The sequence below is a fragment of the Sinohyriopsis cumingii genome, chromosome 6, assembly GCF_028554795.1.
Source record: "Sinohyriopsis cumingii isolate HCF-2022 chromosome 6, ASM2855479v2, whole genome shotgun sequence".
In the NCBI taxonomy this organism is placed as follows: Eukaryota; Metazoa; Mollusca; class Bivalvia; order Unionida; family Unionidae; genus Sinohyriopsis; species Sinohyriopsis cumingii.
In genome coordinates this window covers 77,624,279-77,651,026 of record NC_142966.1, presented here as the reverse complement: position 1 = coordinate 77,651,026, position 26,748 = coordinate 77,624,279, and the positions used below count along the sequence as shown (strand labels likewise).

Genomic DNA, 26,748 nt, shown 5'->3' with positions numbered 1-26,748 from the left:
TGTAAAGTATGCATAGACTATATTTGCAACTAGTACAGTTGCACAACTTAAGTTCGAAACACTATGCAATACAATGGCTTGTTACTATCTCTCAACTTGATGTAATACCTGGAAATTCTTTTTCCATTTCACATGATGACAGCAATCATATCTCCTGCCACAGTTGCTTTGCATGAACAAATAGGTACAGTTTAAAGCAACCAGGGTGCTGCTGTAAAGTTAGTCTGGTTCCCTGACTTATTTCGCTAATCCTAATATGAAACCTGATCCATATCAAACATGGATGAACCGATTATCCAGATTTTTTGGCAGCTATCATTTTTCTGTAGTTTTTTCTGGTATGCTGTAAGTCTGTATTTTAAGGGTAATTTTTGTAAGACTTAAGGCAAAATCATAAGAGTTGGCAGGTCTGCTATGGTTTCATAAAATCGCAATAATATATGCCTGCAATTAAATTGAAAGTTTTAAAATAAGCTCTTAAAGCATTCAAATTTAAAACATTTTTGCTGATTTTAATGTTGTAACCAACACTGACAACACTTCTCAAAGTATTTCCTTTATTTCGGAGTTTCCACCAGCCTCAGTAATTTTACAAATCATGAAAGGCTTGAATCATCAGCCAATGGTTAACAACACTTCATTTTTCTCCCCATCTTACTTTAACTTGGACTGTCACAACCAGAGTATTGCAGTGAACTCTTCCACATGCTAAATTTATCATAGGCCTTAGAACCTTTTAGCTAAACACCAATTCACATCTGAGGAAGAATTGAGTTGACAGAAAAAAAACACCAGTATGATATCAAAGCAACTTGGATTGCGTACTGTAATTTGTCTTATTTTAATTTGTTTGCTTTGGTTTGTAGTAATACAGCTTTAGACTCAAACATCTTTAACACATTTTGACATCCATTAGAGTCTACAGTTATTGTACTTCTGGTTCAGAATTGCATAGAGAAAGATATATTTTTTAAATCTTTAAAAATTACTATAGTGTTCACACACCATCCCATTTGTTTGTATCCCTCTACTGATTTTAAAAACAGAAATTTCCATAAAGTTTAAAGCCTACCTGACCAATGTAGAAGATGATTTGCAAATTATAGATCATGTCTTGCTGAAATTCTCCACGACTCCCTTAAATTTTATTCTAAATGTATAACTGCCCAATAATATAATAAATCTCTTAAAAGAGGGAAACACAGCTGATTTGAAATAGAATAAGAACTAGAAATTCTTTGAATAAGAATAATAGTTCTCAATGCTGATGTTCTTGGCTAAAACTGTTGGATTAATTTGGAGTCCAGTGAATTTTCTAAGGCACTATCATTGAATTCACAAAAACATCTACCACACCAAATGCATTGTGTGTGATACACAAATATTTTATTTGGCAAAAACTAGTTGACTAGAGATTACATTTCAGTTATGGAGGAAATACATTTTCTTATGACATAATGATCTTGGTATAAATACAGATGTTAAGCATTTAATATACAATATTAATCAATATGCATCTTCTATATATAAAAAGTGTATACACTGACAGATCAGTCCACCTTGTTACCATAAATAACAGTATTGGATCTGCCATTACAATACCCTGACAGATCAGTCCACCTTGTTACTATAAATAACAGTGTCAGACCTGCCATCACAATTCCCTAACAGATCAGTCCACCTTGTTACTATAAATAAGTGTTGGATCTGCCACAATTCCCTGACGTGTCAGATCTGCCGTCACAATTCCCTGACAGATCAGTCTATCTTCTTACTACAGAAATAACAGTATCTGAGCTGCCTTCACAATTCCCTGACAGATCAGTCCACCTTGTTACTACAAATAACAGTATCAGATCTGCCTTCACAATTCCCCAACAGATCAGTCCATCTTGTTAATGCAAGTTGTGTACATCATATATATTATCACAATTCCCTGACAGATCAGTCCACCTTGTTACTGCAAACAACTTAGTGATGGATCTGCTATCACAATTTTCTGACAGATAGTCCACCTTTTTACTGCAAACAGCATAAGGGTCAGAACTGCCATTACAATTCCCTGACAGATGAGTCAACTTTGTTAATGCAAGCAGTGTAGCCTCAAATCTACCTTGTTACCTCGGTGTAGCCTCAGATCAGCCATCACAATTTCCTGACAGATCAGTCCACCTTTTTACTGCAAACAGCATAAGTGTCATAAGTGTGGCCTCAAATGTACCTTGTTACCACAGTGTAGCCTCAGATCTGCCATCACACTTCCCTGACAGATGAGTCAACTTTGTCAATGCAAGCAGTGTAGCCTCAAATCTACCTTGTTACCACAGTGTAGCCTCAGATCTGCCATCACAATTCCCTGACAGATGAGTCCACCTTTTTACTGCAAACAGCATAAGTGTCAGAGCTGCCATTACATTTCCCTGACAGATGAGTCAACTTTGTTAATGTAAGCAGTGGCCTCAAATCTACCTTGTTACTGTAGTGTAGCCTCAGATCAAAATTCCCTGACAGATCAGTCTCCCTTGTTTTTACTGTGTATCATATCTGCCATTAGAGTTTATCTTGTTATTGCAAACAGTGTAGCCTCAGATCAGTCCACCTTGTTACTGCAAACAGCATAGTATTAGATCTGTCATTACACACATGTAATATGCTGCCAGATCAGGGTCTTTGCTGCTTCCTTGAAAGCATGAGTAAATAGTATTGACCCAGATCTGCCAGCATATACAAAGGCAGATCTGCCAGCTATATAGTCAGTTCTGCTATCTATATGACAGTATCTCACAAGTAAAAATCATCCTTTGAAAATACATTCACTGTGAATGCAAATAACAATCTTTTTGCTAGGATGGGTTACAAAAAGTATTATTAAAGCAAGTTGTTGTTTATACTACTTGCCCTGCAAACATCATTGCCCATTTGTATTAATTATGACTACAGATGCCAAGCAAATGTAAGCCAGGTGGTGAATCAACAAAACTGGCAGCAAGCAATAAACACCTTGTTTAAACTTACTGACAGGATATCAAATGCAAAGACAAAATTGGATGATAAGGAAGCCAACTTTGGTTCCTCTTTAACAGTATTCATGGTGATTTAAAAAATAAATTGAAAAAATGAAACAATTTTTAAAGTGTCACAATATAGTGCTTCATGAACGTACTTCAATAACACAAGCATCAGCCAGAAGATTTAGAGCAAATAAAATCATTTGAAGAATTTGTGAAGGCCAGAAGAGAGAATGATTTTGCCGACAATATTGTCATGAACATGGATGAAATTCCAGTGTACTTTGTTCTCATTCCTGGATGGACCGACGATGTGTGAAAATTAGCATCACTGGTGCAGATTTTTAAAAAATCTGACTTTAGTCCTTGCAGTTTCTGCTTCAGGAGATTTGTCGCCTCCAATGATAATTTTTCATAGCATGGGGAAGCTAAAAAATGTTTATGCACTGAAAGAATGGATCATATGTGTGCATGTGTAATTTTTAAATGATTTGAAAGGTGTCCCACAACTTACAACTTGAAAAAAAAAAAATGATGTGTCCCAGAAGATACAGTGCATAAAAAACTACTTTAAAAATTAAGGTCTCCCAACAAGTATGGTGTCACCTCATACACAACAAAAATACGGTATTTAGTATGATGCTTCACTAACTACCATTTTTTTGTGGGATACAACATTTGTGATTGCTACAAACCCAACAAGCAAATATTCATCAAATAAATTCAATGGATCTCTTTCTAAAATCCACAGATTAAAGTATCCATGCAACACCCTTAATTGCCAAGCCACAGATTAAAATACCCATGAAACACCCTTTGTTGCCAAGCCACAAATTAAAATACCAATGAAACACTCTTTGTTTCCAAGCCACAAATTAAAGCACCCGTGAAATATTGTTTGTTTGCTAATCATTAAATTGAAGTACCCATGAAATTTATGATGATTGATGATTACATTTAAGTCTATCTGATGTTGTTACAATTTGATTCTATCATGTGATTAAAGTAGTTGCCTATTTCACCATACCCAAAAGTATCCTTAAATTAGCCCAAGGACAAAACTCGTACATTTCTGGAAAGATGGATAAGCTGTGGGCTTATCAGTACAAGTGTTCTTAAATCAAAATTAACCAAAACATTCTGAAAGAATAAAGAATGAACTTGTCATCAAACATGGGCTTTTCATGAAACATTAATAGTAATAACGTTGTTTATTTTTATATTCAATTATTACATTATAAACCTTATCCATAATCATGCCAGACTAATACACAAAAATATACAAACAATAAAATACTACAAATAGATTATTTTCTTTCAACTACTGCATATGTAAAAACCATCTCCATCTCCAAGTGATTTAATTGATAAGGCATCTACCACCTTTAAAACGTGAGGAAAATTATTACCACAGATGGAAACAAAGTAGCAACAATTATGCATTTTCTTAAAAGGAGAAATGAAACCTATTCCTCTTTTTACAGGGTAATGAATCAGAAAGTCAAAATTGTGCTAGCATTCATTTTGAACTATGTATGCAAATAGTTGTCTGGGGGACATTATTTCTGGTAATATACCTAAAATAGTAACTGCTCTGTTGACCATGATGTTTTTTTATACCCCCAAGCTGGGGATATATAGTAATTCTCATGCCCATTTTGTTGTCTTTTTTTACTTGTACAAAGATCTCATTCACACAACTAGTCCAGTGGTTAAGAGTCCCTTGAAGGGAGTTACGCTCTCCTTTCTGAAGAGAAATTTCTTGGAAATTATGACCATTTCTTCATTTTAACTGCTGAGTACTGAAACCATCTCTGACATTCTTGAGTGATAGATTTTCAAATTAAGTCGGTGTGGGACCCATACTGGCTGTATGATAAGCACCATTTTCCTCAAGGACAAATTAGATACTATTAGAAGACTTTTGGTGAAAACCAATGCCAGTATCGCCATCCATTCATGAGAATTAGTGACCAGATTTTTAGTATGTTCATTGAAGCAGCCATATTAGACATCTGCAGGGCACCATTTTAATTTTAGACCAAGTAGATATTATAAAGTCTTCTGTGAAAACCCATTGTCAATATAACTTTCCATCGGGAAGTAGCAAAGCTTTCAGAATGGCGTCTGTGATGGCCATATTGGATATCAGATCAGCACAATTGTTATTTAAGACCAACTAGACAATATTAAAAAAATGTTTAATGAAAAACCCCTTACTGATATGATCATCCATTCATGTAGAGTAACAATAACAAGATTTTCAAGATGGCCACTGTGGTGTCCATAATGGAAATCAAGACAACCATTTTTCATTTAGGACCAACTAGATATCATAAGAAGTCTTAAGATGAAAACACCATACCAATATGACCGTCCATTCAGAAATAGGATTGATAAGAATTTCAAGATGGCTGCTATGGCAGCCATATTGGACTTCAGATCAGCACCATTTTCATATGGGACCAACTAGATATAATATGTCTTTCAGTGAAAACACCATATTGATTTGACCATCCATTCAGGAGGAATAATGGCAACAAGAATTTATGACGGCCAATGTAGTGGCAATACTGATGTTCAAGCAGAACATTTTTATTTAGATCTAGAAATGAATGCATCTGTAATGTTTCATGGCAATCCTACAAGTGTTTGTACTCATGGCTTACAGATGACAGATCGCAGACAGCAGACCATCCCATAAGCTTTTATATGACCGGTACAGCTAATAAGACTAACTTCTGAGGTACAGATGCATGTAACGTAATACTGATGCAGTTTCAATCAATGATGACTATCATGACTACTGGGACACATGGATTCACAAGAACTTAAGTTCTCGTCTGGAAATGAAATATATTGGCAGTGTTTGTTTTTCACAATAGTGATCCTGACTTTTGAGATGGTGACCCCACCAAAAAAGAGAACTCACTGAACCCTTCATACCCAAAGGAACGCCACATGATTAAATAAAAAAGAACAAAATTTTGTCAAGTGCATTCCATTTCTCTAGATAAGACAACAATATAACTGGATAAAAGAACAATCTATAACTGCAAAAACTTTTGCAGTATGTGCCCTTGCTATTAACCTAATACTGCTAGGTCTGGCATAATTGAGCTGCTTTTGGATTTTGGTGGACTAGCCTTGAATTAGTGGTGTGATACCTAAGGATCCCATTTGGGCACTTCAGTCTTGTCACCAATACAATAAGATAACAAAACATCCAATACTCATTTTCTTCTCCCAATATCATTGATTAACACCAACTTCTGTTTTTAAGATTGTTTTCTGATTTTATGTCATATAATCTTCCCATTTAAACAAATATTACTAAGCCAGATCTGTATTTATATTAAATTGAGAAAAACAAAGTCATTGCATATAAATAAAAAAATGAAGCAAATATTACACTGGTGATATTTTGGAAGTGCAATTATCAACAACAGCTGACAATTTCCAAACTGCTATCATATACCATTTGTCCAAGTTCAATCCTCAACAAGCTTTCATAAAACATATTATGGACAACATTTTAGATAATTAGGAAACACAATCAATCAATAGTTCAATTAGTTAACCATTCAACCCTTCAAATTGAGATAAACAAACAAAATTTAAAGTTCAACCCTTTTAAGAAGCTGACTATATATAAATTACCTTGTATTGGCTGTTTTTAAAACCCATCCCAGAAAGTTTTAAAGAAATGCAGGACTCTCAAATATATAGTATTAATGTGGTGTATCCAGAATCATGTTATAACAAGTTGCATTATAATGAGGGAGAGCTGTATTTAACTTGTAATGCACAGTATACTTAGTGATATTGCGCATTAAATTTTATTTGAGATATTTGGGTTACATTATATTACATGTGAACTCCACAACCTAAACTGTCTTGGCTAATAGATGATTACAGTAATGCAAAATTCTAGCACTAGAGCAAATACTGAGTTTCCTGTGCTTTAATTTACAAGCACTAGGTACTGTATTTTGTACATTTTTGCAAATGCATGAATAGAAAAGCACTATGAATTGTATTTCATATATTTTTAAAAATGTCAAACAAGACATTTAAAGGACTGACATGCTAAATACATATTTAAAAAACAAGAGGCCCAGGTAGATCTGAGACTGTTCATGTGAATGTCATCTATCTAACAGTCAAAAGCAACAGCAATTGGCAAAGAAATCTGGGTCAGTATACTGGATGCTTTCTGCAGAGATTTCTTCTGATGCTACTGACCACACATAAGAAAACTGTCATTTTTCATAATGTCTGCCATATCTGACATCCTTTGTACAAACTTTAAATCCCTTCATGTAACTATGCTTTAAGTCAAAATTGGGAATATTCTGCTGAGAGCTTTCTCATAAGTCATTTAACGGTTTCTCTAATTTTTAGTAACAGCAGATACAATTGGTGGCAAACTGGCATCTTTTATAAAAAAAAAAAAAATGAAAAAAAGCCCTCATATCAAGAAGCTTTCTGTCAAACTTGGGCAAATTCTCTTGAGTTTTTTTTTTAGTTAGCTTAGGGTTTTCAATCTTTAGCAATGGCAGCAATAATGGCTGCCAAATCAGCATCCTTTGTTTAAAACTGAAGAGCCCTTGATGCCAGACTGGCTTTTGTCAAATTTGGTCCAATTCTGTTGAGTAGTTTTTAAACAGAATTAAGACATCTAAGGTCTTCTTACTTTTGAAGTAATGGTGACCATATGTGATAGTGAATCTACAACAGTTGTAGAAAATTGAAAACACTTAATGCCATTATTATTATTGTCAAATTCTGTGTTCCATGTTATTTTTAAAAAAATCATTTTAAGTTTTTCAAATGTGGGTCAAATTCTATTTAGTGGTTTTTGAGAAGCCTTTTAAAGGTTTTTCTGTTTTAATAAGGCAGATTTGCATAATTTAATTGTTGACTGACATTGTTTAATAACCTTTAAAGCCCTTCATGTCAGGATGCTTTCTGTCAAATTTAAGCGACTTCTTTCTGTGAAAGATTTTTGATAAGAAGTCATTTAAAGATTGTTATATTTTAGTATCAGTGGAAATATCTGAAGGCAAATCATTTGTTCAAACTGGAAAGCCATTCATGCCAGGATGCTTTTTCCTGAATTTGGTTAAATTCTGTTAAGTAGTTTTGATAAGAACCCATTTAAGGTTTTGTTCTTTCAGTAATTGGTGAACTGGCACAAAACAGTAAGACCTAGATGTTAAATTTGGTCAAATTCTTTCAAGTGATAAATTAAAAGACATGTAAAGGTGTTTCTGTTTTTAGCCACAGTGGCCATATCTGATGCTTGATCGGCATCATTTGTAAGTTCTTGAAAACCCTTCATGATAAGATGATCTCTGGCAGGTTTGGTTTAAGGCTATTGGGGGTTGGTTGTAAGGTACTTTTTATTTTCCCCCCACCAACATAAGATATAATTAATATTACTCCCTAACTTGGATGAAATATATATTTCTTAAAGCAACGCCATGCATAATATTTATTTGCAGAAATTCAGCCTAGTATGAATGCATATTAAGTCACAAGACAATCCCTATGATGGCTTCGTTTCATTAAATTTTCAGATCTAGGGTGCACTATATTGTGTATATTTACTCCCCTCAGAAAACAAATTTGTTTGAGTCATAGTTGGAGTTTCTTCCAACCCATCCCACCACATTTTAGGTGTCTGTACATTTGTGTTGGGGTGCAGGGTCAGAATGCATTACTTATTGGCAATGCCACTTGTTGGCATATGGTAGCTGCTTGCTAGCAGGCCATGCAAACATAAACTACCTTACATCAACCCATACCTGCATCAGATTGACAGGAGGATTTATTGTCTCTGAAACCTGCATAGCTAGTCACATAACTGCTCATATTTCACAACCTACATGTCCATGACATCAGAGGTCCCATAGTCACATAATAACAACCTACATGTCCATGACATCAGAGGTCCCACAGTCACATCATAACAACCTACATGTCCATGACATCAGAGGTCCCATAGTCACATAATAACAACCTACATGTCCATGACATCAGAGGTCCCACAGTCACATCATAACAACCTACATGTCCATGACATCAGAGATCCCACAGTCACATCATAACAACCTACATGTCCATGACATCAGAGGTCCCACAGTCACATCATAACAACCTACATGTCCATGACATCAGAGGTCCCACAGTCACATCATAACAACCTACATGTCCATGACATCAAAGGTCCCACAGTCACATCATAACAACTAAAACCTTTCTAAAGTAGTTGTAAAAAAATTGAAAATATTAATAGAAAGTCACAAATAGTTTGTAAACAAATAGATAAGAAAACATACTTCTCAATAATATTTATTCTGAGAACAAGAACCAACTGATATTGCAGCAACCTACTGAATGCTAGACTCATCAAGCAGAGAACACGTCAATATTTTGGTTGGTATCACATGACTACCACACTGACATATGCTCTCTGTCTGCAGAATCTGGCTTTCTCCAGGCTGCTCTGATATCAACAGGTTTCTGGCCATTGTACTTGGAAAAAATATGCTGTGAATTATTTGTCCTTTTGTTATTTTATTACAAACCTGCCATTTAATATTTTTGAATTTTTGTATAACAACACTTGAAATGTAGTTTTGTTGGGATCATGTGATTGTTTAACCTCAGAAGTCATGGACAGGTTGCAAGAGTTGAGCAGTCACATGACGCGCAATGAAAATGGCAAATACCAGGTCAGATTTAATCAACACTATAGTTTCATCTCATCTATCGGATGATTAAACACAAAATGAATGCTAAACTCAAAATATTAGAGAAAATGAATCCTCCTTCTATCCTAGGTATGACTGAATGTAAGGTTGTTTAAATTTTCTAGGGCAGCTAGTAAGTGACTTTCCTATGCCAACACTTCATGGTATCAGTGAATTCCAACTTTTCAAAAGACAATGCGTTCTAACCCCAGACCCCAACATGACTGTCTAAATATCTAAAATGGAGTGGCAAGATTACGAAGAAACTTGGACTAGGTCATCACATTGCTCTTGTATGCTAGTTTTGGTAACTTGCATCATATGCCATAAACCACCACCAGGCATAAATAAAAAATCATGTTGGACCCCATTTTGCATATTTATAAATAATAAAACCCATCCGTCCAACCCTCCCACACCATCATTTCTGGAATAGCTCCCAGTAGTTTAAAGAAGATGGTGAAATAGCAAAAATTGATGGACACACCATGGAGAATGCATGTCTTTATATTTGTATGTTTTGTAGTTACAACTTTAAAATGAATAGTAATAGTTTGAATCAATCAGTGTTAATTACCACAATCATTAAAACATTAACAATTGATCCATTGTTCATGTTTTTTAAATTTTGGCAAATAATCTTCCCAATTAAACAAAACAACACTTTGCCAATAAACAAGAAAAGATGAAAGACAAAGTCATTAACTATAATAAATAAAAAAGCAATTATTGTATGTACCATGTATACTCTCATAAGTCGAGTCCAACTGCTAACATCATAGTCTCTGATATGCTGTTGCATAATGCACAGGCAAATTGGGATCTATGTTGTTTGTTCTACTGGTTACTCTTAAAAAATTGCAGATCTACCAGTGTACTGTGCAGTGGCAGATCTGGGTCTGTGCAGCATGCACCTGAACTTGATAATCAAGCATATATGGTATTATAGCAATAATATCCTGCACAAAAAACAATAACAAACAAGATAAAAAGGTGGATCATTGAAAAATTGCTGTCATATATTTATTGCAAGTCCAGCATTGATATTATTTCCATATTAAACTTCATATGCAGGATATTAATAATAATCAAGACTTTTTAAAAAATTATAAGAAAACAGGAAGAAAATCAACTGCTTGTTTCCAATAAGAAAGTTTACATTTGATGGATGTAGCCTGGATAATAAATGTAAGGTTTTCAAGTTGTGTCTTATAAAATGTATCTTAGAAATAATTGGATGAAATATTATAAATATATTCATGTTAATAAGATTAAGAATTTTAGTTCTTTTCTACTACTATTGCTTTCCTGGAGCAAGGTAAAAAGCAGTTCATCTTGTCACTTCTGACTCAATTCATTTCAATATCTTTGAAGAAAATATAATCTGAGAAAGAATGTCTAGTATTTAACAAAACCTGGATTCTCCAGGAATAGAGACTGTGGTGAAATCGTGTACATTATCACCATGTAACTTTTTTTAATTACCTCTAATTAAACCATAATGTTCTGGTACTTTTGGACTAATTCATTTTAAGACATAGGAATAGACATTTAAAAAATTACCATATATACTTGTTTGTAAGTCAAATCCAACTGCAAACAACACTGACCATAATCTGTCATTACATAAAGCACTGGAAGATCAGAGTTTATGTTATTTGTTCTACTGATTACTCCCAACAAACTGCACAGACACCCATTTTGCAGATGGACTCAACTTATAAGCAAGTATATACAGTACATGTGATTTATATTTCATACATTTAATTCATACTGCAACCACTGATTCAGTAAATCACGAAACACTGCAAAAGACGCATTCAAATATGCTACAAGTGTACATGAAATTTCAACAAGTAGTTGGAGTTATCAATATCACCAAAATGTTTACAGAAGACAGAGTAATCTGTCATTTCTAAGAAACAAAACAATGCAGCAAATGATAAAAACTCATTAAAAACATTTGCTAACTGGCAGGACAAACTATACTTGATATTAAAATAGTAATGAAGGATTTAAATGCTTTTCTGTCAGTGTGTAAATGCCATCTTTGTATATATATATATAGTGTTATTATTTTGATTGTTTTTAACATTTTACCAAACTTGCAAATTTTAGTCATTCTGTTGCTTTTACACTGTCCAGAAAATGAAACATCTAAACATAGGTACAGGAGATTCACTTCAGCCATTTTGTTTTAGGTGTCCAGATAGCTAAGTTTATGCATAGTAAATTAAACTGTTTATGTGAAGGTCACTCAATTATTCTCCATGACTAAAATGTCCAGAGATGTGTCATCTATATATTCCACATCTTCCTTATGGAGGTATGTCTAATATGGGCTTTTCTCTTTCCACTACTATAAAAGCTACACGGGATGCTGCAAAACACCAAGCAGTCCTTAATATAGATGTGTAATGACACTAGCAGCAGCCATCCCAAAAGTTAAAAGTTACACTGCTAAATAACTGATAAACAAAAATTCATTTAAAAAATTTACATTACCCAATAATGACTCACTCTAAACATGGAAATAAGATACAAAGAATCAAGAAAAAAAGGGATATATTGCAAAGGAATATATAATATATAATCTACTAATATAGTTAACAATATGATAATTCCATGCAATACTATCATTAAAAAAATAAAATCTATAAATCTGCATAGATAAATATAAAAATCATCAATTTATTTGAAACTCACTCTAATGAGTTTTAAAATGAATCATAAAATATATTTACACACAAAGCAGGGGTAAAGGAAAAGTACACAACCTTTGTGTAAAAAAAAAAATCAAACATGCAAATCAGCTAAGAAAAAGATGTAAGCAGGATAGAATGTTCTCTCAATCAGGTTGGGGGAGCAGTGAAATGCTTCTAAAAATGCAAAAGTTCCAAACTAAAATTAAACAACCATTCCATATGCAGTTCTTCCTGGCATAACTTATGTAAATTATAATTAATATTTTCAGGCAAGAACACATTTATCACCTACCAGTATAACTCAAAAGCATGCCCTCACCCTATTCTAGCAGGGCTTCTTACAAACAGTGTGAAACATATTATTACATGATGTAAGTAAGCAATGCACTTTCATTTGATAACATGACAGTACGTCATCTGTGATACTTGACCATACTACATTCTTGTGCAAACAGTGACTTTGACATGAAACCATGACTTCTTTTTACATCATGCAGTTGACACAGCACCTGCACTTTGTTGAAACCAAATTAAAATTTGTAATTTGTGATTTGTAATTTAATAATTCATGTAATAAAACAACTTTAGGGCTTTATTTAAAAATGTTTAACTTCATATTCACTGCAATTAAAGGCTAAAACTACATATTTGAGTGTCATTAAAATGTTTGCATGTTCAGCATATTTCTGACATAAAATTTTACAGCTCGTGAAATGGCCAAGTGACTGTTATTTAATATTCTATACACATTAATATAATTGTCATCTGGTGTTTCCATAGTTACCTGCAAAAATGCTATGCTTGTCAAATTTGTGCAATTCAGATTACTTCGACAGAGCTGTTGCTCAAAATGCATTTAACAGAGAAATTAATCCCCAAGATATACTAATTATTGCTTTGTTACAAGATTATCAACAGGCACAAGCAGAACATCTGAACCCAAAGTCGGAGTATGATGGTTCTAATTGTTTTGGAAAATATCTGAACTTAACTGCCAACAAGTGTGACCATTAATCTTATGTGATCATTTACCAAATAAATAAATCACATAGCAAGTGTAATTCTAATAATACAACCAGCTCAAAGGATCAATAAAATCCATGAAACCAGCGTAAACTGGACTAGTTCTATAAGAACATGAATTTGAATTTTAGCAAATACAGAGTTTGTCGATGTGGCACCAAATTTATCTCCAGCGCAGAGCAGCTCTAATGGACTGTTCCAGCTGACGAATCCAGTTGAACTTGTCTTCCTCTGTCTCTGCAGCACAGTACCAATCCTGCCTTGCACACTCTATCCGGAAACCATGAGGAAGATCTGCAGGACACAACAAAGAAAAACATAATCAATCATGATTACATCAGGCAAAAGAAACCTGCATGAAAACTGAGCGATTAAGTTTGTGCATACCAATATAACATACATTAATATTTATAATTATAGTATTTGAGAATCAGCTGAAACAGGGCAATATAAAAGATTTTACAAGGGTGCTCATTTTAAAATGAAATTTATGAAATGAGTCAAATATTATCTATCTTATACAAGCCCTGTGAAGCAAAATATTGAAAATATTTTAAAGGTTTCATAAATATAATGTAAAATTAACACAAATATATCAGTCTATTTGATGAAAAATAATGATTTTATAGAATCAAACCACAGAACAGAGTTGTGAACTGATATGAAATACATTCTTCACTTTACATGATGTTATGACATCATCTGTAATGTCATGTGGTGTTATTACATGTGCTACATGTCTCAAATTATGACATGGGTATATTACTGTAAATAATGCAGTAGTCATGTGAAAAATTGCATGATATTTTGTTTACAACTATCACACTAGAGCTAGCAGCAACAGGTGTGTCAAAGGGTTCTCTACAATCTGTTAGCAAGACCTTAAAAGAAAATTCTGTTGGAAAACCAAAACTGGGAGAAGATAATGGGGCAATAATTCATTCAAATAATGCTGTGGAATGTTAGAAATCTAATTCATCAAAATTCTCTTCAAAATAAATGTGTAAAATAACTTTGGTTGCATAGTATAATTATGCAGTGGAAAACAAAGTCAGAAGAATGGGTAATCATGGGCCACAACTGCTGTAACAATGTTGTGGAATGTGAGATATTTAAACTGTTTCAAGGTATCATCAAGATAAAGCAGCATTCCAAATTTGGTTGAAATATAACAGAGCTTAGTAAAGTTATGCTTTGGAAACCAAAGGCATAAGGACGGGTAATCAGGGCCATAACTCTTGTAAATGCGCTTATGGAAGGCTGAAAATCAAATTCATTCAAAGTATCATTATGACAAAGCTGCATTTCAAATTTGGTTGAAATCCAACACAGCTTAGTAAAGTTATGCTATGAAAACCAAAGTCAGGAAGACTGGCAGTCAGTATAACTCTTGTAAAGATGCTACAGAATGTCAGAAAACAAACTCTCTCAAGGTCTCATGAACCTGGGCAACTAACCAAGTCTGATTTAAATCCAACAAATGATAAGGGATGATTTTGGTCCCTAATAATATACAAACAGACAAAAGAGGCCATATCTCTTCCTTAAATATGTATTTAATTTTTATCCAAAACTGCTTGTACTAAGAGAAAGCAACCATTTAAAAGCCAACAGTTTTTCCTCAATTGAACCCTTTTTTCAATGGATTATAGATATGGTGGCTACCAAATCCCTGTCATGGTAATGGCCCAAAATAATACATTAAATTGTGAATCAATAGGCATAACAGTAATGTGAAGACTTACAAAACTTAATATTTTTTGTTGTATTTGAAACATTGTTTAAATTATATGTGTTCTACATCAAAATTGGGTTGAATACCTCTGATGCCTATTGTTGTTTTCATTTAAAATGGAATGCTTATGGTTATGACTTGTCAAAATCTTAATAGAATCATCCCATAAAGGACAATTGTTGTTTTTCTTAAACATTTTCTTTACAAAACTGCAGTACAAAGATTCTGTACATCATTAATAACCAAATGTTGCTAAGTGTATAGAAAAGAATTAAAAATGCTCAGAACTTAAGCTACCAAAGCGTTTTTTTGTGTATGTTTTGGGTGAGGGAAAAGCTTAATTTTATTTTGTTAATAATTTGATAAAATTATTACTAATTATGATGAATGATTCTCAACTTTGATATTTGTGTATCAGTTTTATGAGAGAGAGAGAGGGTTAGATTGAGATTACAATAGCGGGAAAGCATACAGCATGTGATGCCCTTAAGCAAGATGTACAGTATGGTTATATTACTGCACCCACAGAGGATATAAATTCTTACATATTAATTGTCATGCATGGATAGGCACTGGTTTCTTATTTTATTTCAAATGGGTCTTCAAACTGTGAGGAATGAAAGAAAAGCAACAAAACAGTAATACTGATTAGCAGAACTGTCTTTTTTCCATTGCATACTGCTCTCCCTTACACATTCAATGATATTACCATCAGTGTAATCACTGTCACATAAACAAAATAACTCATCATTATCTCATTAACAGTTTTTAAAAATTGCAGGGTATTTATCTCTAAGGCTCTTGTATCTCTGAAGATTCTAATTTATCACTAATTGATGTTCCAAACTGGCCCTTATCTGAACTTGTTGAAACTTAAGTCAGGAAGATAAGCAATATGGGACCGTAATTTTTCTAAACAAGGATAAATGCATGTAAGGCACAAAGTTAGTCTATGGTTCTTGAGCTATAAATGCCAGTTACAAACAACATCTCATGCAAAAATATGAAATAAATTGTCAAGGGCCATAACTTGGAGATGACAACACAAAACCCATAAAAAGGTACAGCCTGGGTTAAAACACAATCTAAATACCAAACTGCATCAGAATATGTTGAGTGGTTACTTCCCTTTGCTGTTTACAAGAATCTGCCATTGTGAACATCATATATCGATAGAAAAAGGCCAATAACTCTTTTAAAATTGGACTGGTCAGGAGTTATGACTTTAAACTAAAAGGATTTTCATCAACATGAGCTTTTAGCATGCAAAGGGACAAAAATGACAATTATTGAACACTTTTCCTTCGTATATACTAAAATATGCACATCTCAGCACAACAGTACTTTCACAGTAACTTGTTGCCTTTCATTCTGTCCTTATATGTAGCACACATAGTTTTAGCCTTTCTTAGTCGACCACTGCCTGGATTATATTTGTGACTGTCTTCATCTTTGATGATCTTAACACTTAGGAGATTATGTCTAATTGCAGGATCCAGGATTCCTCTTGAGTCATCCTAAATTCTCCACAGAATGGAAAATGTCCTTTTAGCATCTGCATTGGATTGTGGCTATGTTAGTATAACACTGAGTCCATCATAACGTTTAACTTGTTTCCTGCCTGTGGGCAAATGCAGGTTGCTGACTGCTCACCTGAACTTCTTAAGATTGGTTATTATCTGGGTCAAATGTTGGATGTACTTCTTAAATCCACATTACAGGAATAGTAGAAATCATTTTCATGTTCCTTTGTGCTTGATTCCATCATTATTGAATTTCATGCGATATTTTGGTTGTTTTGACTAACTTGAGCTTTTAAGTATTGACTAATTGAACTATAATCCATTCATAGTTGTATTTCTTTCCGAATTACATCGGATGTCACAGTATTATCCATCTTGACAAACTTAAAACAACAATGCCAAACCAACCCTGCTGAAAGAATCCAAGTAATGTTGTTTGTTTTATGCTGCTTGATCTCTTTAGTAATCCAACCATAATATATTAATGTATTTCATCCTTTCTAAATAACTGTGAAAAGGGACCTGGACAAATGTCTGGAATTTGTTAAAAGTAATTTTGAGTATGCAGAGATGTCAGGGAGTGTCAGGATGGATGGGAGACACCTCTCATCTTGGAAGGAAAATTCACATGTATGACTGTTTCAGATGTCAGCCAAGTCCTCAGAGTTGTTTGAAAACTGTTTTGAGAATGGAATACTTTTTCACAATAAGCAGCTTGTAACCAGTCTGAATAAATTAGGGAAATGGTTCTCATGATATCCAAACACAATTTTCCACAATGATGTGCATTCTGCCCCTAGGATATTTCTGTCCAATAATCACATTTGTGACAAGGCCTATATGACAAGATGGACATTATTTCTGTATCACTGCTAATGCACTATCTTCAGATAGTGTTAAAGCATTTGGCCTTTCATCTTCTCAAGTTTCATCCTAAGCAAATGATCTTTCCATCTACCTCACTTTCCGAAACATTTCAGTTATCGTTTGCTTCAACATGACTCACTGCTGTTAGGCAGTTAGGCTCTAGAAATCTCCCATCATGACTGACCAACAGATCAATATGCTATACCTTCAAAGACAGAATTCAATGAGAACCCTCTATAGTGTCTGCAAAATGACAGGAGATTTTGATCATACAGGTGCTTAGTTTCAAACAAGAATAAAACCTAAATATAGATCCATTGAGATCATGGACAAAAGGCAAAAAATAAAATGAGTTAATAAACTTTTTTTTTTGTTGCAATAGAACAAAATCAAGATATGGGCACAACAAATCAAGGTAACTGCAGGTAATCTGCACAATCTATCCCCCACTCTGTTTTAGAAGCTGTATGACTCTGGAAGTCCTTGATCCCACAATGTGGCAGCATGTTAAGTCATGGATAAAGTTTGATCAAAAAATTTCTTTAGTGGTTTGAAAGTTAAACACTGTACAAGGATATAATGTCAAAAATCACATTTTGCTTTGTTGTGATGCTGACTTTGAGGCTGGAGGCCTGGCTTTGATATGCAACCTATATGAAGTCATGATATATACTTGCAAAAGATTTCATGAGCCAGACAAGTGTGTGTGTGTGTGTGTGTGTGATTTGGATTTTTAATGTAGCTTTAACAATTTTTCAGTCATATCGCTATGATGTCTGCAGTGTGACAGTTTATAGTGATGTCTAGCACTGGGGGCATCATGCCGCAGACATGTAACATGATGTCCCACCCAGTCACATTATCCTGACACCAGGCCAACCAGTCCTACCACTAACCTCTTAATGCTGAGTGCCAAGCGAGGCAGCTGTTAGTACCATTTTTGTAAGTTTTTGGTATGACTCGGTCGGGGATTGAACCCACAACCTCCCGCATCTGAGGCAGACGCTCTAACCACTAGGCCACTGGAGTGGTACAAGCAAGTGTTAACAGACAGATGATGGATAGACAATGCCATAACATAAGTGACTTAAGATGGGCATATAAAAAGTGTCCAATGGATCTGATTTAGACAATCTTATGAACTACTGACCAAAATGAATCAACAATTTTCTCAGTAAAGTAATTCTGAAAGCAGTCTAAATATCCTGGTTTTTAAAAGTAATTTCTTTAAGGATGATAAATTTCTGATAAACAAGTGTTCCACGGAACCTGTGGCTTCATTTGTACCCATGCCATAATGATCCACCCACCCACCTGTATCAGACTTGCAAAAATTTAAATACAAAATGTTAATAATACCATCATCAACACCAGTAAGTATAATTGGTTTCTCATCATGCTTATGCTAGTGAGACAAAATTTTCAAGTGAGATGACATCCAAATATTTGCATGCAAGTGAAATGGATTTCCAAGCCTCTGAAATTCATAAAGAAGGCAAAGAAAAGTGGAAGACTGAGAATTTATATTTGTCTACTTTTGTTTACATGGAGGATAAAATATGTCAATAATTACTCATGGCGTTTTATGATGTGCACTTACATTTTGACTTGGGAATATCATGCACTCTCAGCTTGGTCAAGCCAACACAAGATTCAAACTTGTATGTGTACTCCACTGCCCTGCTGTACGGAAAGTTCTTAGAGGTACGACGGGTGATCACCAGCGAGTCATTAAACAGGAACAATCCATACATAGCAACATGTTGGTACACTCTGAAACAAACAAACAAACAAAAGGATTAGATGAAGCTGTAATAAGACCACCACAAAAAGCACATGACACCACCCTCTTGTAACTTGTTCCCTACTGATGACCTTGAACTTTGAGATACAGATATGACTCCTGTATGGCAAAGTGTGGAACTGGGTAAAGTTTTATAAAAAATATATGTAGGGATTAAAAAGTAACAGCATGAATAAAACACAGGCTGCTGATTTACATTACCTCTTGTTGTGACCTTAACCTTGAGGTCATCGTGATATTTCTAAAAATATAAGTGATAAACTTTACAGTCAGGATATACAACAGGTAATGGTATCTTTGCTATATATTCATTGGTTCTAAAGTTATACCTGTACATGGATCGAGATCAACAACTTACCTTCTTTTGGGTGGTATGGATGGTATATGACTAAATGTCTGGTCAGGATATATAACTCCTTAAAGTTACATTAAAATATCTTTGATGATTAAAAAGTTATACTCCAAAGAAGGATATCTAAAGTCAAATTTAGAGTCGCCTTTGCTGTGACCTTCGATTTAATGCAGGATGCATGGCCATGGTATGTGGCACCATCTTGGTTTGTAATACAAAACTGTCTAAAGTTGATTATATATTTAGTGGTTAAAAGTTACACTCGGGACAAAGATAAAAGTCAGACTTATACCCGTTGTCCATAACTGCCAACCTTCTGACTGGCGGTAGAGACTCAAATGAAGACTTTGGTTTCCTAAGGGAGGTGGTAGTGCACATGAACCAAATAAACAATGTTGATAATGAAGTCTCTAGGTATACAAGCTTATAGAAGATGACTGAAATAAATGAAAATTAATTACTGTTTTCTTTGAAGATTTTACACATTTTCAAACAAATCTAGCTGATAGACATTTTTGTATATCACCACACACACACACACACTAAATAAAAAATGGATCGAGATACCTCGCTAAAGTGACTGAAATAAAACATAAATCATGATGGATGGATGTATGTATTTAAAGGCAAGGGTAACAAATCAAAATATGTAATGGTCACACTAGTTATCACTGTCAAATCTTGCCATCCCTGACACAATGATGGCTATATTTTGACATTCTGCCTTCAAAAAGGAATTACACCTTCAAACTACTCTTAACTTTACCATTCAATCTTAACTTTACCGTTCAATCTTAACTTTACCATTCAATCTTAACTTTACCGTTCAATCTTAACTTTACCATTCAATCTTAACTTTACCGTTCAATCTTAACTTTACCATTCAATCTTAACTTTACCATTCAATCTTAACTTTACCGTTCAATCTTAACTTTACCATTCAATCTTAACTTTACCGTTCAATCTTAACTTTACCATTCAATCTTAACTTTACCGTTCAATCTTAACTTTACTGTTCAATCTTAACTTTACCGTTCAATCTTAACTTTACCATTCAATCTTAACTTTACCATTCAATCTTAACTTTACCATTCAATCTTAACTTTACCATTCAATCTTAACTTTACTGTTCAATCTTAACTTTACCATTCAAACAACTGAAAAACAATCATTCTTTAATACTTCAATATTCCATGAAAGGGGAAAACTACAACTTACAAAAACTTTGCCACTGATAACAAACTACCCATTAATGTTTATAAAAATATGATTTTAACAGTCTTATACAGAGTATACAGGTATCTCTGAATTATCTAATTGGCTCTCCCTGACAATGCTCAAACAACTAGCAATACAAATCACAATTGCTGTTGTCAATGAACTAAGTAGTCTGTGTAATGTTGTTTGTTGACCATCATTACTTTATAAAATCAACTCTATAACAGTTTATACCTGCCAGAACATTAATTAAGTGATAAACAAAAATATTCACTCCCAAAGCACCCAGTATGATCATGTTTATAAAAACAATTCCCAGTAAATGTTATGAAAGAGAGTGAGAACATTGCTGACACAATGATACATGCCCATTAAGTTGTATAAATGGGGCCCTGGGTGGATTTGTGGTCAAATTTGCCCCAGGTGATCAAAATTGCTGGATGGTCAAAGTTGCTGGGTGTGGTGAGTGATAAAAGTTGCTGGGTGGTAAAAGTTGCTGACCTTTACAAATCACTCACATCTGACCTCTGTCCATGTGGATTTGTGTCTCAGGCTCAGCCAACATAGGTGCATGAGAATGCTTGCCCATAGCTTTCCTTGGGTCAGTGGTTCTTCCCAGGGTTTTCCAGGTTCTTCCACAACCAGTTATACTTGCCACCATGTATAGTCGATCATGTGCTGAAAAATGGCCTAAAAACCCATAACAACAACAACTTGTCAGAGGTCATTAAAAGGCAAAGAGTTAAACAACCACCACTCTGTTGATTACTTAGATGACTGACAACAGCTAGGGTGATTTTGTATTGCATATCTTTTCAGTGCTGCTGTTGGAGAATCCATCAGACTGTATCATCTTTTTAAATTTTCACTTTGTATTCTAAGGAAATTTTTGTTGAATTTTACAGAACTTGTTGGTTTTTGCTCTTTTCTATTACTTAGTTTAAGACCATTGAGTCGTAATACAATATACATTTTCTTGGCATGAAAAGGCTGTCATTTATGCAAGCAGCATTGGCCCCTGGAAACTAGCTCCCCATTCATAACTTAGAAAATGTTCATAGTCACACACTTAAAGTATATATACTCTTGCCTGGCACACCAAGGTAAGAAAATATATGCCATCTGCATGATTCACAGGTTTGTCCAGTGGAAGCATGAGTGTTCAAGGTGCCTGGGGACAATGTGTTTAGTGGCACCCCTACTTTATTATACAGAACAGTTTTTTGGTCAGCTGCTAACCTCCCTCTCCCCCTGCACTAAATATCAGTTTAGTAAAGAACTGCCCCATTACATTAAGATGAAAATTTAAGCTGCCCCAAAAAATAACCCTCCCAAAATTGACCTTTACCTAATGCCTAGGTTTGCTCCCTTCCAAACCCTCCTTCATGCTGCCACTGCCCCTACTCCTTGGGTCAATTATTGTACTCCACTGAGATCCCAACCCAGGGTGACAATGCGACTCAGCATTTAAGTTGATGCACACATAACTAGAAGCTTGTGGGGTCAATTCACACCATCTCAACCGTGATCTACTATCAAACTTCCCCAAAAAGTTTCTAAGGATATGGGTTTCTTCGCTTTTAGTAATCAAATCTAGAAGTGTTGGACGAGAAAACCCTTATTTATTTTTATTTATAAGTTAAAAATACACACTATAAATTTCATGATAATGGCACTGAATATATAAAATGTCATCAAGTAATGAAATAAATAATGCAACCACATGTACTAACATTAAAAACAACAAATCTTTCATGCAATACCATTTTAAAGTATGCAATAATCTTTTTCTAGTTTTGTTCATTAATGAGAGTAAAGTGTCTAAATGACGGACACTATACAGAAAATTTCTTCACAGAACTGCACATTCACCATTGTTTTCCAAAGTAACCTTATTCACAGCTATTTATCTACTTAGAGTTTTACTTATTACATTGTACATTCTAGAATATTTCTTTCGCTTAAATTACAGAATACTCATCCAAATACCAAAGTTGTATTAACTGCTAATTTATATTACTTGTCTTATTTAAATTTATGCATCATGTTTTTATTAAATCTTCTAAAATTTTATCTGCATGTAGAATTCTGCTTAAACTGAAACCTGAGATTTTCAGAATGCTAATCAAAGGTTACTTCCCTCGTTTTAATAAACAAACTGGTATGTATAGTATACCTTCTATCAAATTTGGTGGAATTCTATTCAACAGTTTTGGAGAAAGAATTGTTTAAAAATTATTATATATTTAGTAACAGTGGTGATATTTAATGTCAAATTAGCATCATTTGTGTAAATTTCAGTCTTATTGCCAAGATGCTATCTAGTCAATTTCTGTTATGTATATTTTGAAAAATCATTTCAAGATGTTTCTAGTTTTAGTAATAGTGGGCACATTTGATGCTAGATCAGCATCATTCAAACCATCTTAAAAGCTCTTCATGCCATAATTCTTCCAGTCAAAGTTGGTCAAATTCTGGCAATCATTTAAAGGTTATTTTATGTTTAATAATGGCAGGCACATATGATGCTAGATCTGCATACTTTGAACCCCATGATATTTTGCACTGAAAATTCTACTGAGTAGTTTTTGAGAAGTCCATTTAAGTTTTTCTATTTTTTTTTTAGTGGGTGCCATGTCTGATGGTGTATAAACATCATTTCTATAATGTTAAAAGCCATCTATGCCAGGCTGCTTCCTAAAAATTTTGCTCAAATACTGTTCAGTAGATCTGGAGAGGAAGTCATTTAAAGGTTCTTCTATTTTTTGTAATAGCGGCCATATTTGATGGTGGACTGGCATCATTTGAACAAACTTGAAAGACTTTCATTTGGTCAAATTCTATTAGGTGGTTTTTGAGAAAAGAAGTTTTAAACAACAATCATGCAATGCATGATGTACAATACACAATCCACAATGGATGATGTACAATATATAATATACAATAGATGATGTACAATACATAATGCACAATGGATGATGTATAACATAATGCATGATGTACAATACACAATCCACAATGGATGATGTACAATACATAATCCACAATGGATGATGTACAATACATAATGCACAATGGATGATGTATAACACAATGGATGATGTATAGCACAATGAATGATGTATAACACAATGGATGATGTATAACACAATGGATGATGTATAGCACAATGGATGATGTATAACACAATGGATGATGTTTAGCACAATGGATGATGTATATAGCACAATGGATGATGTATAACACAATGGATGATGTACATACAATACATAATGCACAATGGATGATGTATAGCACAATTGATGATGTATAACACAATGGCTGATGTATAACACAATGGATGATGTATAGCACAATGGATGATGTACAATACATAATGAACAATGGATGATGTATAACACAATTGATGATGTATAACACAATGGATGATGTATAGCACAATGGATGATGTATAGCACAATGGATGATGTACAATACATAATGAACAATGGATGATGTATAACACAATGGATGATGTATAGCACAATGGATGATGTCTAACACAATGGATGATGTACAATACATAATCCACAATGGATGATGTATAACACAATGGATGATGTACAATACATAATCCACAATGGATGATGTATAACACAATGGATGATATACAATACATAATCCACAATGGATGATGTATAACACAATGGATGATGTACAATACATAATCCACAATGGATGATGTACAATACACAATGGATGATGTACAACAAAGGACCATACCTTAAAGCTCACTTGGCCTTACTGACAGGTGGGTTAAAAATAATAAAATGGAAAGGGAAGTAACTCTTACAAATATTCCTCTACAGACTGTAATGCACAAACCAGACCTGTGAACTCAGAATTCTGGATTGTTCCATAAAATGTTCATACCCAAAAGTTTTCATATTATTTTTATTCTCCTATAAAAAGTACATTGGAAACTCACTGTTCTTCAGGCTTAATGGAATCTGCTGGTGGTTTCATACAGCATACGTCCAGCTGCTTGATCAGGTAGCGGTTTGCCTCCAGAAGGGCCTGAATAAGCCAACAGAAGGAAGCCTTTAGTTACTGCGCAACACATTATATATATACAGATGTAAAATTTAGCAATTACTAATACCAGGAGAATTTGTTTAAGTGTAGACACTCAACAGTACACTGTACCAAGTCAAAACCAGAATGTCATACATCATGACAGAGCTTTCAGTAGCCTCTAAGCAGCATACTAACATTAATTATCATGCAGAAAATAAATCAGACTAAATGATGACCATGACAATAAAACGTTGGACCCTTTTGTAACTAAGGAATTTTCTGGCAATTTTTTGTTTTTCTTATATTTTTCGAACCTAACTCTTAACCAGCACTACATATCCAGTATTTTTGTATGAATGTGCTATTATATATATATATATATATATATATATATATATATATATATATATATATATATATATATATATATACTGGTACATTTATGCATACATATATACACACTGTGACAAGATATGAAAGACCTACATTAAATATACATACTGGTACATGTATACATACATACATAGACATTGTGACACAACACGAAAGACCTAAACCAATTTGCATAAAATATTCTTTTATATTCAATGCAGCAGTAATGAAATGAGTTGAGAAAAAATTTAACTGAAGCCAGTGAAATGTGAAATGTATGTCACAATGACCTTCTTTTGTGTGGTACTAACAGAGATGCAAACAGTCATCAAGTTTGATGATTCTACCGTTAACAGACTTTGAGAAATACATTTATAATACAAAATTTAACTAAAGTCAGTGAAACCTAAAACATAGGTCACAGTGAAATACTTTTATTATGAGGGTGTACAACTCATCAAAACACATCCCCTCCCTTCATTTCATTACTACAGGTATAACAGTATTACACAGTGTGCAAGAAATATATGCTAAACACAAAACATAATGTTCTAAGAATGTACAAGTAATTTATCTCCTCAGTCCCCAACCCAGAGATAAATGCATTGAAATTCACTCCAAATCACTGCCTAGGACTTGGATTCAAATAAACATGTCTAAATCCATTAATAATGATCTGAATATTAATTAAGTAATCTAAAGGAAATACCAGCTATGTATTATGTTGTTTACAAAACTAAATGTCACTGGACAGGTACACCATTAACTTGATTTTGGACAAGGTAAAGTACAAAATACAGATGTACATAACATATAATCATTATGAAAAGCCACCAGATAATACAAATCAAATATACATAACACAAGACTGGATATTTGGTACTGAAGATGTTACTATTTCTTTTTCTTTCTGAGTTCGTATTTGAAGACCAGATCTTTGATTCTAAATATGATACTATTTCTCTCAAATTCAATCTGATATATTTTCAATAGAAAATCAATGAAAATCTAACTTTAATCCTGTCCTTCTGCCTGTGCTGTATAATGATGTATCATCATTTTGTAAATTACTGTTCTTTTTAAAAGATAGAACATGGATAAGTATTTCTTTACAATTTATTGGAAGTTGCAGTGCCAGCCAGATTTCCATATGAGTGATACAGATGAGGAAATAATGCTGTTTTATACAAAACAGTTCAACATTATCCAAGCTGAGACTCGAACCCACACAGACAGAGGTGAGATGTCAGTGATCTGTAAAGGTGAGTGCCATAGACCACTCAACCACCTGGGGCATCAAGCGTAATGGTAATTCTGTAACTACACA

At 33.9% G+C, this 26,748-nt stretch overlaps 1 protein-coding gene across 2 annotated transcripts in view; it reads right to left on the bottom strand.

Moving 5' to 3' along the window:
- Positions 1–540: 540 nt before the first annotated feature.
- The window catches only part of LOC149797267 (epithelial cell-transforming sequence 2 oncogene-like), a 110,845-nt gene continuing 84,637 nt past the window's right edge, over positions 541–26,748 (bottom strand). The window contains exons 23-26 of one of the 2 annotated variants that reach the window (XR_016421790.1): positions 24,961–25,049; positions 19,220–19,392; positions 2,478–13,788; positions 541–2,121 (exon numbers count right to left, since the gene is read on the bottom strand). Coding sequence is in view for 1 of the 2 variants with exons in the window: in XM_089961976.1 (XP_089818102.1) it covers positions 13,658–13,788; positions 19,220–19,392; positions 24,961–25,049 (393 nt within the window). In the remaining variant the exon portion in view is untranslated. Of the gene's footprint in view, positions 13,789–19,219; positions 19,393–24,960; positions 25,050–26,748 lie in introns of both variants that reach the window. The other variant, XM_089961976.1, reaches the window with a different exon arrangement.